At 38.8% G+C, this 17,500-nt stretch overlaps 1 protein-coding gene across 1 annotated transcript in view; it reads right to left on the bottom strand.

The window, feature by feature from the left end:
• Nucleotides 1-17,500, bottom strand: part of LOC135226988 (serine/threonine-protein phosphatase 2A 65 kDa regulatory subunit A alpha isoform-like) — a 200,773-nt gene that overhangs the window by 14,687 nt on the left and 168,586 nt on the right. Inside the window, exons 11-12 of the mRNA XM_064266702.1 lie at nt 7,359-7,450; nt 6,573-6,647 (exon numbers count right to left, since the gene is read on the bottom strand). Coding sequence (XP_064122772.1) covers nt 6,631-6,647; nt 7,359-7,450 — 109 coding nt within the window. The 3' untranslated portion in view covers nt 6,573-6,630. The remainder of the gene's footprint in view (nt 1-6,572; nt 6,648-7,358; nt 7,451-17,500) is intronic.

A 17,500-nucleotide genomic window follows, 5' to 3' on the forward strand; every position in this document is an offset into this window, starting at 1 on the left:
TTTGTAAAGATGAGTGAGGTCTAAAAAAAGGCTTTGCGTATATGTTATGAAAACATAAAACAAAATAATTATGATGATTTTCATAATTCTTTTTCAATTCCTCTTTTATTTGGATAAGTGAGTTATGGTCTTCTCTAACATATTTTACTGTAAAAACTCTACATCAGTAATTAGTTTAATTGTAGTCTGTGCAGATGCATATAGCCCAGCATTCTGCACTGCAGTTTTGAAAAGCCACCCACCCACCCAAACACACCACCAAATGATTTTCACAGCACAGGATACACTTACACATGGAGCCATAACAGAGGTTAAATGAAGAGTAAATCATAAATAAATAACGTAAAACAAGCAATGATCTCATGTGTTTTAAAGAATGACAGCGGCAGTGTGCCAACAGATGAAGAGATCAACAAAAAATGCCATGACCTGTAAATTTTCAAATTACTTTGACCTTGGAAGGTTGAAATAAGTACAAAATTGGCAAAAGAGCTGGATTACACATACATGAAGTAGTGAAGGTACACTTGTGATCAGACAGGTTAAATATGAGTACATCAAGAAAATTTCTGCAACTGTTATGTTTCTAAAACTGGCATCTTGCTGGTGGTACAAGTTTGGACATTCTCATAAAATAAATACTTTTCATACTGGGATTCTGTCATGAGATCTATCTATCAACTACTCATGGATTAAATGAGATGCCAAATTGGAGACAATAAAATTTTAACAAAATATTTTTTTCTAAAAAATAACCTGTTTGGTAGCAACCAACAACTGGTTTATTTTATTTTGTTATTTTCACTATTTCATATGATGTCTTAAACAATTACTTGATTTTTTTGTATGCAATATAATCAGACAGGAACGGCTACTTTTAATCAAAGTACAGGTAATTGGCTACTTTATAATACAGTATCTTCAGTTTCATGCATCATAGACATGTGAGTAGGGCTCCCAAAAATTTAAAAATTATATTTCTTCTTATTAGATGCACAAGGAAAACTTAAGTTGTTGCACTTGAGAACTTACAGGAAATTAGTTCTGTAGAATTTCTACAAAACTTCTAGTCAGTGGAAATGAAAAATTTTCCCCATGGCATTTTTAGATAACCATAACTGCTCAATTTACCGGACACAAGCTTTTTACAATAAAAGCAGTTACGTAAGGAGAACAGATGTTTTATTGGATGTGGCAGCAAACCCTACACCTGATGTAGACCTGGAACTATCAGTAAGTTGTATAAAGAAAATCTTTGCATCCTGTAAGCTAACAAATGTGTGGTTCGATTATTTGATAATTATAGGAGAAAGAATTTCTTATTCTGGAGGAATTCCAATATTACATATACTATTTATTTCACTGGGGCTGATTTTTGTGCCGTGCTCTAGGAGCAAGCGCCCATATCAACATAAAGCTGGTTTAATCCATGACGACAATGGCTTCATAATTATTAGAAAAAGAAAAAATAAATCAACAAATTACTATATAAATAGACAAAAATGGAAGAAAATTATTAAAATACATGGAGAATTTTTTTAGGGTAGTAATAAGTTGCATTTTAACTTTTGAGGCTCAAATTGCACAAACATCCTCGAGGAGACTGTTCGTTCTACAGTTCAACATTGTGTGGAATAAAGGACAGTCTAACACTGTACAGTATACGTATTACGTACAGAAAGTACATGATTATTTCTGTTGTACAACGCTTGATTATCTTCACTGTTCCTTCACATATATGAACTTGCACTTTTATAAATGGAATTTCTCCTAAAATGCATGTTCCTGCTGTCAGTGACTAACATGAAAAAACAAAATCCTAAAGTAGGCCTTAGAATCTTGTGAAACGAGATGGCCTACCTCATCCAATGTGTCCTCCGCTGTGCTCACTTTTGGGTGTCATTGCCTTGCTCTCCCGTTTGGTGAAGAGATTTTCATTTATGCGTGCCATGTGCTTGTACATTGGTACAGAGTTTTATGGGGCTTGATGATGTGATTGCTTGTTTGTGTGGTATGTGGACCAGGTTTGTTTGTTTGTTTGTTATGGTGTTTTTACATTGCATGGAACCAGTGGTTATTCAGCAACAGGACCAACGGCTTTACGTGACTTCCAAACCACGTTGAGACTGAACTTCTATCACCAGAAATACACATCTCTCACTCGTCAATGGAATGGCTGAAAATGGAACTCACGGCCACCGCGGTGGCATGCAACACCATACCAACCACGCCACTGAGATGCCAGCAGGGTGTGACATCACCACACTTGATGAAAGACAATGCACAGGGTAATGCATCTCTCTGCAGGCACTTGCATGAACTAATGAGCCACTTTTCAATATATATTCAATCGATGAAACAAAAATACAATTCAATATTTAAGCATACCATTCAAAAGATTGTAGTTTCATCAACAAAATGAGATATATGAAACCGCCATATGAACTAAAATAAGAATGTGAGGTCTCCATAATATATATTTTCAATGGAGTTTTTTAATCCAATATAGTTTGGTACAGTCTCTCGGACACCACGCAAACACTAGCGGACAAGTCCTTCCCAGCGCTCATTTGAACAATAACTTGCGTATCTGTAACATTTATTGTTTTTTCTCAATATTGCAGTTGTATCAGCACAATAAAACAACACTTTGTTGCCTATAGGCATTAGTGAAAGTATGAGAAGTCTTATTCCCGCAATCATGTTTTGACCTGAAATGCCATCACAAATTAAACTCCACAGTGCTTATTTGATTGTAATTTTACACATTTCATTCTTAATTCACTCCAAATTAAACTTAAAATACATGGGTTTGTTCTCGGCAGGAATAATTTTGTACATCTGGCTGCCGGAATCCATGAGTCGATCAGACAACAGGTTAGTGAATTGTTTATGACAACAAAATATGAACTTTTTTGCTAGCTCTTTTCATTTATTAAAGTCTATATTACTATTTTGACTTAAATTTTTTTTTATAATAGTATGGCTGAAATAACTTTTTTATAATTTTTAATAATTGTATGGCTGAAACAAATGTAATCTTTAATGTGTGCTAGGGATGACTCATTCGTTGCCAATGCTGGTGCCTTTACAAACTGTTTCCATGAATTCTAGATGTCATAGTAATGCAATAATGATAAAATTGCTCTTTTATGTATATTTATACATACACACACACACACACACACACACACACATATATATATATATATATCATATTATATTATATATATATTATATATATATATTAATATATATAATATCGATATATAGATATATATACGTATTATATTATATATATTATACAATTATATATATTTTATATGCGTACAGTATATAGATATATATATTATATATGGATATATATATATATATATATTATTTATACATATATATGGATATATGATATATACATATATATATATATATATACGTACATATATAGATATGCTAAATTCACTTATTTCCACTATTTTTTGTAAGTCTTATCCCAAGTTTGGAGGGCAAACACAAAAAACAATTGGCAACACAGTAACGATATCACAGCAAAACCGATATAATTTGTGTCAGGAACAACAATGAATATTTTCAAATAAATGATCATGAATACGTAATAAATATATGCAATTCATAACCTTATTCTGGTCTTTAACTAATTATTTAAATGTTATCTACTGCACTCTTCTTCCTCTTCCCGAACAATCGACATGTTTTCCCACCCGAACCCTATACACCTCGTTGTTAAAGATTGTTGTGAATAAAGTGTCCCAGGAAATGGAAAGTTTATGGACACAAGTGACTCCACAAACACCGAGATGGCGTTAATCTTCAACACGTAAGGTGTTATAAGTAAAATTTTGAAATATTCTTGGAGGTAAGTTTGCACTGCGTGTTGCTAGACTTTCATTAACTTGTGTTTAACTGGAAACTATGGCATTATTTTGTGACTTGAAAGAAAACACTTACTTCGAGAGGAAAGTAGAGGTCTCTATCTGTTGTTTCCATACTGATTGGGTTATGACCGGAGTCTAATTCAGGATACTGGAAGAGCTAATGTTATTTTTTGGGAAAGTGTCCGCCTGTCCACAAAGTGATGCATTACCCTAGATATCCCTACAGGGGGCTGCAAAGTTAATTCCCAAATACTGTGATGTTGGAATCGTATGCACCGCTAGAGCTGTTGTAGCGTTCGCTCCGAAAAACTGCAGACCAGGGGGAGGAGGGACACCCATAGACATATAACCCAGAGGGAAGTGTGATATCACATAATGAGACAACAACCCATCCAAGGTTGGTACCCGAAAGGACTACCGCTATCCATATCCCCTCCATCCTGTGCATCTCAGGGGTTCAAACATATGACAAAGATGGTGATGTTCCCCTTCTCCCCACAAGGAAGGAAGGAAGGAACATTAGGTACAAAACCACCCAAAACCCTCCTGATGCCTCCAACAACGAACCATTAGAAGAACCCTAAGGGGCATGAGAAGCATCAAATACATGAGACGAAACATATGGAAGAGCATGATACATAGTCAGAACAAAAGATGCTGAAGATGCTTGGTCATCCAAAGATGGTGGTGTCTCCTTTCTCCATACATATGTTTTCTCTGCACATAACGCATGTTGGGTGAGGATCCGTACACACAAATGTTAAAAATCTCTTAAGAAGGAAACCCACTCACCCCAGGCCTTTCCTGTTTCTTGCGGGATCCCGAATAAAACTTCGTTGGTGAGGCAAAACATTCCATGATCTCTCACAACTTATACAAACCTACAAGATCAAGATCACACACTGAGCACACCCAGAGAAAAGATTGAAAAGAAAAAAATGGGCAAACTAAACCAGCTTTAAAAGATAAAGAATAATCACGTACGTTCTCTCATAAAGGCGGTAAGGGTGTAACTGATGGGCTCACGGGAAGCCCAAGGCAGTGTGGGAGCTCCCACATACCTGTGATCAAGCATAGATGCCAATAGTTCCTTGATTACACTTAAGATTTTCTTTTAATCTTACTGGATTTCCAGCTAGCGCTAGAAGATTATCCTGATGTTAAGACCAAAGGTTTGTTTCATAAAAGAACCAATTAGATAATTTAGGGTATAAAATATAAGGATATTATTTACAAACATTTCAACATTAAAACACTGTGCACAGGCTTCGTTTACATTGAAAGAATGAATGATCTGGCACTATGGGATGGGGTGGGGTGAGAGGGTGGGGAGCATCCCGTTAAGGCTTGGAACACTGTGCACATGTGGAAATTTATACCTATATAGTTTATCTGAATAAAAGAGAAAACCATTAATTTACAACAATTACAAGTTACAAACAAGACTCGTCCTGAAAGCAGTAAATCAAGGGATACGCACAATTTTTGAACAACTGACCTTAAAAAATACAAATAATCATTTGATTTTTTCCAATATCTTTAACTATACAGCTCACCACATTAAATGTGACGGGAGGGGGGATATGACATTCCCAATATGCTTTACTATTGTTTGGTGCCTAAATTTTTTAAATTGTGTTTATTGATGTCTATTTCACTTTCACATTCCTCCCTCAATAATCATTACCTGTAATGTGATTTGTAGTCCTTCCCCTTGACTGAAAACATGCAAAGATTGTTAAAATGAAAAATTTTTAATGTGCATTTTTCATAGTTAACAAACCTTCGATCTTAACAATAGGATAATCTTCTAGTGCCAGCTGGAAACTGGTTAAAAACAATAAAAATTTGTAAAGCAAGGAATCTGTGGCATCTGGCAACTAGTGCATATATGAGGTGGAAGCTGATACCGCGTGATGCACCAGTCTTTCTTCCAACCCAGTTTGTAAAGCTTACAGTATCCAAGACCAATGGCGTTTAAGTATTCTACAACATAACCTAATGGGGAAAGGGGGGCCAAGGAGTGGTTAAACAAATGACAAAGCTTGCTAGGTGTATGGAGGTACAGGCAGAGAGACTTGATTTAGAAAGGAAATGGGATTGAAGGCTACAAAAAGCAAGACAATGGTGTTACACAAAAAAAATACAACAACAACAACAATACCACTCAAAGAGAATGATCTAATTAAAATTAATGTCAGGATCATGGTATTTCTATGCTAAATTATACAAGGGGTAAATTTCACTTTGGGTTTCTAATATGCAAATTGACTCAGGCACCTCATTCCACCAAACACACACACACACACATTCAAAAAACTTGCATTAGCTTGAATGTTCTACGGGTTACTTAAAATCTCTGCCTTTTCAACGTATGGAGAGAAATTCTAAATATACACTATCCATATTTACTTCCTATCAATTACATTCCCATACACCATACAGAACCTGATGTTTTTCTTCTATGGGAATGCCCCAGCTAGAGCAGAAGGTAATAGCTCAACAGATTCTGTGGGGCACTAGTCAGAAAGAATGATTTCATCCTTTCTTTTATTTAAGTATTTGTTCAGTTTGATCAATGAATCCTAATTCTGTGCAGAGCCAATTCTTTCCTTATGTGTATTTACAAAAATTTTGTGAATGAGACTCCACTACATGTGAAGTTCCTTCAAATCTTACCAGAAGATACTACAGCAGCAACTTTTTCTTAGCCATAGGCTAGAAAATACAAGGCCATTTAGATTAGACCATTTTCTGAAAAAGCAAGAGAGAGAAATTATTACTTTTGGGGTGTTTGTTGTTCACAGCCATGCACATTAACACCAACTACAAAACTACGCTATCAATACCTTTTAGAAAGCAGTCTCACAAACTAAATTAGATAAATCCCACACATACAAATCCAAGCTTTTTCCCCACTATGAAAAATGCACTCCAACCATTCATTTTTTTTAATAGATGCCTCAAGTAACACCCACTCAGGTACCATACATGTAACACAGTCCTCAAATTTAGAGAAGTTTCCAGTGTTTCTGTATATGACTATACATGGAGCCTCATTCAATGAAATCTGCACAGGATAACTTTCCCTTTTTCCTTTCAGGACAAGAATATTGATGACATAAAATGCTACTAAAAACTGCGAGCCAAATTTGAAACTGTGACCATACACTGCCCAACAGAATCACAACAGAACTCCTAAAATGAACGGAAAGAGCAAACATGTTCAAAACCCAAATTCTTTTTAAAAAAAAACAGTAAATGTTAATGAGAAGCTAAAGGATATGCCACCACAACTCTGAAGCAAGTAATATGCAATGAAAAGCAAACAATACCTGTATTTTGTTTTAACTAACAATCTTATCTGTTACCACCAAATCTTAACTCCATAAAACAGTAGTAACACAAACTGCATCATAATGAAAAAATAGGGAAAACCCATCACCTGTTCAAACCTTGACATACCTTCCATTGCCTCTGCAGCAAAGTATTTAACATCTGTATCTGGGTCATCATTTAGACGTTCCAAAACTGGCTTTACTTGTGCATGGAGGGCTCTGGAATTAAGTATAATTTTAGTATTTGCAATATAACTACTCCTGGTAATATGTATTCTTGAAGAAAAGCTTTCAAAATTAAAAATGCATTGTTGGCACAACTTTAAAATTACTAACTACAAACAAAATACACTGTCATAAACATAACCAAGAATGTTTTCCTTTTTGATGTACAGTAATACTTTGGGTTACGAACCGATTAGTATACGAATTTTTTAAACTTACGAAGTGACGCCCTCATTCTGGAATACGAATTTCGCTTGGAATACGAATGCGCGAATTTCCATCATGGGAGGCCGCCTGATTTGTTGTTTACATCGGGAATGAGCGTGGGATCTGGACGAAACGGCATTTTTTCGGCCAAAACGTTAATGCCCTGCTTTGTTTACATCGGTTGTATGAGCGTGGGATCTGGCGAAATGCATTTTTTCTTCGGCCAAAACTTAACGAGGGTCACGTGACTTCCTCCTAGCATCCCTTGACCCTTTTTAAACCATAACTCTTTCAATATCTCGCTGGCGGTAAGATTGAACGCATCTGTCCGTGATACGCTCTCAAATTTGCTTAGTGATTTGCGCAGTGTTGTGTTTCCGTGAATAGTGCTTGTATACATTACTATTACCCAAATACTAAAGACAATGGCTCCCAAGATGACGAAGGCAAGCAGCAAGAAGGAAAGCATAAGAAAGAAGGAGATGATTACAGTCGAAATGAAGAAGGAAATTATCCAAATGCATGATAAAGGCGATGTGCGTGAAAGACATTGCAGCATTCTTCAAGCGGTCGCAATCAACGATCTGCACTATTTTGAAGAAAAATGAAGAAATTAAAGCCAGTAAAGCATCAAAAGGTGTCACAGTATTGACGAAATAACGGCCTTATATTCTCGACGATGTAGAAAATTTGCTCATAGAAAATATTTTTTCAAAATTGTGAAAGACAACATAGTGTTGCGTAAGCGTAAAATTAGTGATCGTAGTGAACGGTGCTCTCTAGAGAAAGAACCAGAAAGTCCACTTCCAGAAGTGTTTCACTGGCGGGAGATTTCCCCCCACCCCCAGCCCTAACCCCTTCTCCTCCTTCACCTTTCCCTACCTCCTCCCGTCTCCGTCAAGCCAGCAGCCACACTCGCCAAAGGTAAAGTTCAGGTTTTACTGTGATGCATATTAAATCTAGTGTTTATATTTAATTTCATTCTTCAATTTTATAATTTTTATGTAATTCCTACACGAATTTTTCAACCTTAGTGAACAAAAATAAATGGAAAAATATGAATTGAAATGGTTATTCATGGTCGGATGGAACGCATTATTTGCTTTTTATAACATTCTTATGGGAAAATCCATTTGGGTTACGAATTTTTTAGGTTACGAAGCAGGTTCTGGAAACGGATTAAATTCGTAACCCAAGGTATTACTGTACAAATGAAACCAGGTGCTAAATATGAAGATGACAAGCCTATATCTTAAATGATGCAAGATAGGCTATCATTTTTCATCACTAACAACCAAGAAACAAAGCATATGTGATGCAATGATATGGGTTACTCTCTAAATTAAATAACCAGGTACCATCGATTAAGTTTACTCTAGAATTAGAAAAAGACAATTGCCTCCCTTTCTTAGATGTTTTGATACATAGAGAACCATTTCAATGTAAATTCAGTATTTATAGGAAACCGACTAACAACTTAACTTATGTTCATTTCTTCTCAGGCCACCATCCTAACATAAAAATATCAATTTTTTCCTCATGTTTTTACGAGTATTGCGAATTGTCAGTCCACAATATTTGGATCAAGAAATTGAATACATAAGAAAAATAGGGAAAGATTTATGCTATCCTTCACATATATTAGACATTTGTTATAATAAAGCCCACAAAAAGTTTTATACTGTAAGTAACACACAGAAAGAAAATTCTAAGAGCATTCTCAGTTTGCCTCATTTTAACGGATTTGAAACCATTAAATCATTGTTAAAAGCTTTTAATGTTAACCTTGTTTTTTCCTATAATAACACACTAAAAGGAATGTTAATAAAAAATGGCCCCAGAGAAAGCAACAACATAATATATAATATTCCATGTATGGATTGTCCCTCATTTTATCTCAGACAGTCTAGCAAAGGCTTAGAAGTAAGGCTAAGCCAGCATAAATATTCTGTAAAAACTGGGCAAAAATCTAATGCATTATTCATTCATTTAAGTGAAAACAACAACCGAATAAATTGGATTGATAGTTCAGTAATTGCAAGGTCAAGAGATGTTATCACGAAATATTTTAGAATCTGCTTTAATACAACTTACTTTTCATTGTAATTTCAATATTAGTCGTGGCTTTTTTCCTTTAGACCCTTGTATCTGTAAGATGTTTAAGAATGACCTCAAAGATATAATTACGTACTGACTTAAATAAAAATCAGTTGCCTTAGAGTTATTAATTTTGTTGTAATGTATGTCTGACATGTATTGTGAATATGGTTTTGTTTACCAAGTTCTGAATAGCTGTCACCTATAATCCTTTAATTGTCTTGAAATTGTGTATCTGAGATGATTGTCTTAAAACCTTTAATTGCACCCATTGTTTATGCTGTTTGGGAAGGAAGGGTTCTTTATTCTTCCAGAGGTGTTTGGATTCTAGGTACTAATCTCTTTATAATCCCTATCTGTCAGTTATACAAATCTTCTTGTATTGTCTTTTCTTGTATGTATGTCAGTCTCTGCTCAGTAAAGGAATTTTAACGTCGAAAGATCTTGCAGACCTCCTTCGTTTATTTTTCCTTCGTGGCATACAGTGGTCCCCCCGTATTCGCGGGGGATGCGTACCAGACCACCCCCGTGAATAGTTAGAACCTGCGAATGTTTGAACCCCTATGAAAATGCTAAAAACAGCCTATTTTGTTAGTTAAAACTCACGAAAAAACACTAAAAATTTTCATACTTGGTTTTTTTAATAGTTTTATCACAAAAAGTGCATTTTATGATGAAATTAATAAAAAAAAAAAAAAAAAAACAGGAATTTGTGGATATTTATCATAGAAAAATACAGCGAATGCGCGAATTTTCCGCGAATAAAGCAGGGAAACGTTCCCCAGAGAAATCCGCGAATGTGTGAGTCCGCGAATCTGGAGAACGGGAATACGGGGGGTCCACTGTATATCTTTATTTATGGATTTATCACGTTCCTAACTTTCATGATTCAGATATACATACATACCATATTACATATAATATATATATATAATATATATATATATAGATATACATATATACATATATACAATATATATATAACATATATATATATATATATAAGTATATACATATATACATATATATACATATATATACATACATATATATATATACACATATACACACATATATAACACACTATATATACACATACATATACATAATATATATATATATATATATAACATATGTATATATATTGTATATGTATGTGTATGTATGTGTGTATATGTGTATATGTGTATATGTATATATATATATATGTTATATATATATAAGTATATATATATATATATATATATATATATATATATATATATATATATATATATATAATATTATATATATATATATATATATATATATATATATTGTGACGTTTATAGATCGTTCGTCTACCCCGCAATTAATTAATTAATTCGATTTGGAAAACGGCAGCCATTTCTTTAGAATATCAGCTGATTTTTTAGTAAACGCGGGAAACCCAAAACCCCCATACTAGAGATAGGAAGTTCCCCAGTTGGGGGAAAAGTGCTTTTATCAGCTGTAGGGACGTATCTCAAAAGGGAAGGGTGTAGGCAGATTGGTACTTCTTAGACCTATACCTTAAGCTCTCTTTCCTGTGACCCCTCTGCTGGCTGTATGCTTGTTTTCCAGGATTTGCCTTGATCGTGGGGGGTTAAGCTGACCTCCAACCCCCAAGCAACCAACTGAATTCTGTTTCCTCAGTCGGCTGGCGAGACATGATCTCGGACAGAGGTCAAATTGCCAGCCTCCCAAAAAATTAGGCACTACCCACGACGTACTGGTGGACACGAACCCCAGACCTGAACAGAGGTCAGACCGCATTCTTCTACAAGGATACACTGAATATTGCATAAAGGTACGTCTGAAAGTGTAAACTTCAACCCAGCACCTTTTACTACCATACGACTCTTGCTAAATTCATTTTCAATTCTCATTTTTACCCCTTCTACATCAAAAGCCCTTTGTCCTCATCGGGCCACGTGCTCCCCTTTGTGACTTGTTAAAGACTAAGCTTTCGTTCATACCTCAGTGAACCATTCGAGTTTACCTTCCCCAATGTTAGAGAATTAATCAGCCTTAATCAAAGCAAGAAGTCATTTTTCCTTTTATCTTGTTTAATCTGGGATTCTTTTCCAGATTCCATGAGTCACGTGCCGTCTCTCTGCCCGCAAGTGTGCATTACCCCAAGTGTATGAAAACCAGTATAACAGCTCAACGGAGCCATCATTTACCTTTTCTCCAGCCCAGCACGGCCTTTTAGTAAATAAATAGTTGTTAAGTAAACGAGCTTTCTGGCGACCTTCCCTCTAAAGAAATTAATATAACTTTCAGCTTACGGTAAGTTAAAGCAATTCCCTCTTGAAATCCCTAAATTACTTCCGTTTACGTATCTAGCCTCTCTCAAGGCCGCTATATACGTAAAATTGGCGAATCTTGCCTGGATTTGGAACCTAGGCTTGCTTAAAAAAAAGCTTTGATCAAAAATCTCGGTTATCCGTTGTAAAAACGGTTAAACTGTAAATTATTTTACAAAACGTAATCAAGCACACTTGCAGGGAAAAAAGAGCGGCACACTGACTCACGGTAAGGTATTCCATTCATTAATATGATTATTCTATAACCTATGTTAGATTAAGGTACGTTTAAGTATTTTTATTGTAAAGTGTTTTAAACAAATGTGAAGGTAGAAATCTTATTATTGTAACGGCCAGAGCGCCGAGCGAGTTCGGTTATTTTGTAAATCGCATTGTTGTTGTAGGAGCTCACACGAACACGTGCAGATAGATGCCAGAAAGGACCAGATCAGACTAGGAATGCTTTGCCAGGGTTTATTGCTGTATCGAAAAGAACTAGCTAGTTAGGAGTGTTTTACTAATAGTTACGGCAAAAAAGAATGTGTACAATTCTTTTGTCTGTGATATGTTAGGATTTATTCAATTTTTAACTTAGTTTTCATTCCAATGTTAAGCTTACCTCTCTGCTTGAATTCAGCTTAGAGCACTCTGCGCGCCTGCGCGGTCTCAACCAGCCTTCGTTTTCGCTCACAGCGGCAGCCATGTTTCTTATCTCTTTCAGAATTATTTAAACCATTTAAGCAAAGTAACGTAAGTCTCAAAGTTTTAACGTAAATAATATCAATCTCGGTACTAGTATCTATCGTCCTGCCAGAGAAATTAACGTAATTCGCCTTGAATAAGAAAAGTAGAATTTTTTGTGGTTGTAAATTGCCTTCGCATTTACAGAGAATCAGCTGATTCGCCATCAATGCTAGCACACCGTGGTGCTAACCCGCTCTTCTCGCCTCACGTGTTTCACCTCGCATCGCTCACTCGCGCGCTGAGCGAAAATTTCATTTCACTTAACGTAACCTCATTTACAATTGTTTGCTAACATAGTTTTAAAATCCTTACCGTCATTTTTCACTTGTCCTTACGTAAAGTTAACGTAAATCTTAAAAGTAGAGTAAATTACAAGAATTGTTAACGTAAAACGCGTCTTTGTAAAATTCATATCGAAACGCAAATCATTTCATAAGCACAAGCCGCTAACATTAACGTAAACATCGTTCACCGCGAGCGCGTTATCATTTTTCATAAAACGTTATCAAAAGCAATTCTTTCGTTTCACGTTAACGTAAGTAAATCATTTAACGCAAGTTGCGTCATATTAAACGAACATTAGTAGTTCAATTCAAATATAAGGGAGTTCATTCATATATCATTTTTCACCCCCCTCGTCCGAGAGAGAGAGAGAGAGAGAGAGAGAGAGAGAGAGAGAGAGAGAGAGAGAGAGAGAGAGAACCAGAACCCAGTATTCACGAAGCCAAGAGTACTACATCTTACCATTAATTATAGCATGCCGAAGGTTAAACCTTCTTCAGTCTCTTGTGTCTAATTTACACCAGCGTGATATGTACGCGCATGTGTCCATTGCAGTTTGCAAACATTTATTTATTTCATTTACCGAGTACTTCAGCGAGGGCCTGAGCATTTCTAAAATTTCCATTACCTGTCGTTGCCCGAGTGGTCTTGTTCATTTTTTATCCCAAAAGACTTGCGTGTACCGCAAGCACAATTCGCACAGTGTGCCACGCAAATTCATTACTTCCAGACAGGGAAGTCGTTACCAGTTTAGGACTGGCCACCACCAGTGCACGTCAGGTCTTACCATTTCACAGTGCCACTAATTCTTGACACTGTCCATCGACTGGCTGCTGAAGTACTCCCACCTTTTACTTTCTCTCCTCCACCATTACACTCTGCCATGAGCAGTGCCATTTCACTTCAGTATATTTAAGTATACTGCATGTAGTGTCCGGGACACACCAGCACGATACCAGTGCTCCAAGGAACGCCTCCATAAATGCCATTGCACCTGTACAGGCTGTACAGGTAGCCATTAAACCAGCGTGTCCGTCCTACGACGCCCTATTCTTTAGTGTGTCCATGTACGAGGATCAGTGATCTTTCGGACCCATTCCAAGGGAACGCCTCCCAAGGTGCCGCAATACCAGCCCTAAGTGCTGTCAAACCTGCGTGTTCCGTCCTTACGGAACGCCCAAATAACTAGTGTGTCCATGTACAAGGGTCAGTGATCCTTCGGACCAATCAAGGGAACGCCTCCCGAAGTGCCATCGCACCTGTACAGACGTACAGGTAGCCCTATACCTGCGTGTCCGTCCTTACGGAACGTCCCATTCATTAAAGTATCCGCCATTTTGGATCACTGAACCAAGGAACGCCTCCTCATAAGTGCCGTGCACCTGTATTGGACCTACAGGTAGCCCATTCCAACGTCTCCCAAGTTGGGAACGCCCGTAAGTGTGACGTACGCCGCACACTGCGTTCGATTTTTTCACCTCATCAGAAGGTGCCATTCACAAAGTGCCACCGAGCACCCAGTCTTTTCAGACTTTTTCCTTACCACGTCGCAGAACCCATTTCCAAGTGAGTGCCACTTTTCCACAGTAGGCACTCCCATTCCATCCATTTACCCTTCCTGGTCATTATTATCATTTTCATCCGAGCCTCTACTGCAGCCTAAGGGAAATGTCTTCCCCTGCTTCCCGCGACTTCTTTGCCAGAGAGCTAGAGAAGCTCGGAGCCCTCATAACTCTGGGCAAGGAGGCTGGTTACACTGGACCAGCACTTGACCAGTGGATAAAGACGCAGCAGGCTGCCGCACGCCTGCAAGAAAAGAAAGTAAGAGAAAACCAGAGACAAGCCAGAGAAGCAGAAAAGGAAAGGCAAAGGAAGAGGAGCGAAGCATGAGCTCGCTCTAAGGAGAAGGAACTCGACATCACGTGGGAGAAGGCCCGTAAGGAGAGTATCCTAGCTCAAGCCACTCTGCCAGCTTCCAGCCCTGCACCCCCTGTCTCTCTTAGTCCCGCCGTCTCTGGTCAGCCTGACATCCTTTCTATTTGTGAGCCTGGTCCTGATCCAGTGCCGGAGATAGAAATTCCTGCCGCATCCTGCCAGCGTTTTTACCTTTTTACCGCCTACCTCCTCCCTTTTGGAAGACGTAAGCCCACCAGTTAACCCCGAAATTGCTTCCGAGGGTGATTCAACGGAGGTTCCCTTAACCTCCCCAACGTCCACATCACTGCCAGAGAGGACTCTTCACCTGTGCCAGAGCACACTGCCAGCCTTGGTGACTCTGCAGATTCGCAACCTGTGGGGCCATCTCGGCCATATCATCCAGTGCCACGGAAGAGGTTCTGGAACACGTTCTGCCGAGACTGTGGCCGCAAGGGTCACATGTCTGCCAACTATGGAGGGTGCGCAAACCACCATATTCCTGCCATCGCAATGGCCGTCACCAATCCTTCTTCACTAGGACCCCCAGCTAAGGGCCCTATAACAGTCGCACCCCTCCAAAGCCATTATCCGCCAAGCCACGTCAGAGCCTACGACGACTCTGGCGCTCAAATCTCCCTGATACTGGAAGATCGAATCCCCGAGGGGCTAATATTGACAGACGTCAACTGATAACTATTGAAGGCATCAATCACATTAAACTGATCCTTCCGACCGTCCAATTGAGGGTCACCAGACCTCACTTCTCCAAAGAATGTACTCTTGCAGTTGCAAGCTACATCCCAGGAGGTTACGACCTCCTCCTAGGGCAAGACATGAAGTCTCCCTCACAATTCAAAAAGCCTAGGGGTCCTAACCCCATGTCAATTCACTCCAAAGCAAGGAGTCACCGAATTCTACTTCCTCTAGAAGTACATCCACCAACAGTCTCCCCCGTTACCAAGGAGGGAGATTGACCATTCACAGTTCCGTTGCAAGACCTGTAACGTAATAGGGCACTCCACAAATTGGCCTAGGTGCCCTAGCAAGTTATGTGCAGCGGACACTGTCCAAGTCCCACAAGGCTTAGCCTTCCAAAAGAGACAGGACCCTCTGTCTCCCATAACCAAGGGCACGCTGAGAGGTATTGCACCTCCGGTACCCGCCACAGGTCCAGTCGACCTCAACTCTCTGCCAGTACCACTTGGCAGCACTGAGCAGTGCCAACTCCGTCCAGCCTGGACATCGAGCCACCACCGAACTTGACCTCTGCGCCTGGCCCCGAGCTAGCGCCGGCGCCTAACCTTATCAAGGATCCTCCTACAGGAGACCCTCCAACAGGCATGGAGCTTACCACAGCCCATGGCCAATCACTAGTTCCGTCTTCTTCACCCTCACCACTGTCGCCCGAGGATGAACCTCCGGCAGACCTAACATTCTCACCTCCTCTGGAAAGCCAGGAACTGCCCGACCAGGAGTCAGCCTGGAGTTTTCCCCTTACGACGGCTGTCGCAGCAGCCGGGAGTGAGGGCCTCCCCTGCAGTAGGTTCCACCTCTACGACGGTTGCTGCAGATACCGAAGTAGGGTGTTCTCCTGAAATCCCTCAGGCTACCAACTGCCTCTGCTCCTGCCGGCGTTTCTGGCCTTTCCCCTAGAGTCCTGTGCCTCCGTCTACTCCTAGGACTGGTATAGCCAGGTCCTAGAGGAATAAGAAGAAGAAGAAGAAGGGACGTAACCAATCATTAACATATTAACAAAAAGAGCCCACATGCTCTTCCTTGACACCTGTGCCCGAGGTACAGTGTCGCATTCATTTGCAGAATTGATCCTGGCACCTACCCAGAGAAGGTAGCCAGCCTGATCTCTGCCAGTAGCACTAACCCTCTAACCCCTAGCCATTGTAATACTAACCCTCACTTAAATATAATTACCCTCATTGCATTTCCCTCCTGGTCAATTAACCACTCATCATCCCCATGCATCATTACCTCTCATTATGTATTGTAACAATTCCGGCGACACATTACTGCTGTGCGTACCACACTCTGGAATGATTGCGTCTTCATTTAACTGTATTGAGTAGGTTAGCTAATGATTAGTACCAGGCAATTAGGTTAGTAGCAAGTAGAATTTTCAAGTAACCTTATTCTAGGGGGTAGAGTAGACTGTTCGTCACAGACAACCCGTAGTTATTACTTAGGCTAGACTACAATCACTACATTAAGTTAGTACACTTAGCATCTTTGCCTAGTAAGTTAGGTGAGGCCACTGTAGTAGCTGTATCGCTGCTCAAAAAAACTTCAAGTTGGCAGTAGGAGAACTGGGTAGTCGAGACGATCAATTTATTTAAGCCAAGACTTCACGCCCGAAAGGGAGTGAATGCCTTCTTAACAGGGGGAGCTGTGACGTTTATAGATCGTTCGTCTACCCCGCAATTAATTAATTAATTTGATTTGGAAAACGGCAGCCATT

This window comes from Macrobrachium nipponense, chromosome 15, assembly GCF_015104395.2.
Source record: "Macrobrachium nipponense isolate FS-2020 chromosome 15, ASM1510439v2, whole genome shotgun sequence".
Taxonomy (NCBI): domain Eukaryota; kingdom Metazoa; phylum Arthropoda; class Malacostraca; order Decapoda; family Palaemonidae; genus Macrobrachium; species Macrobrachium nipponense.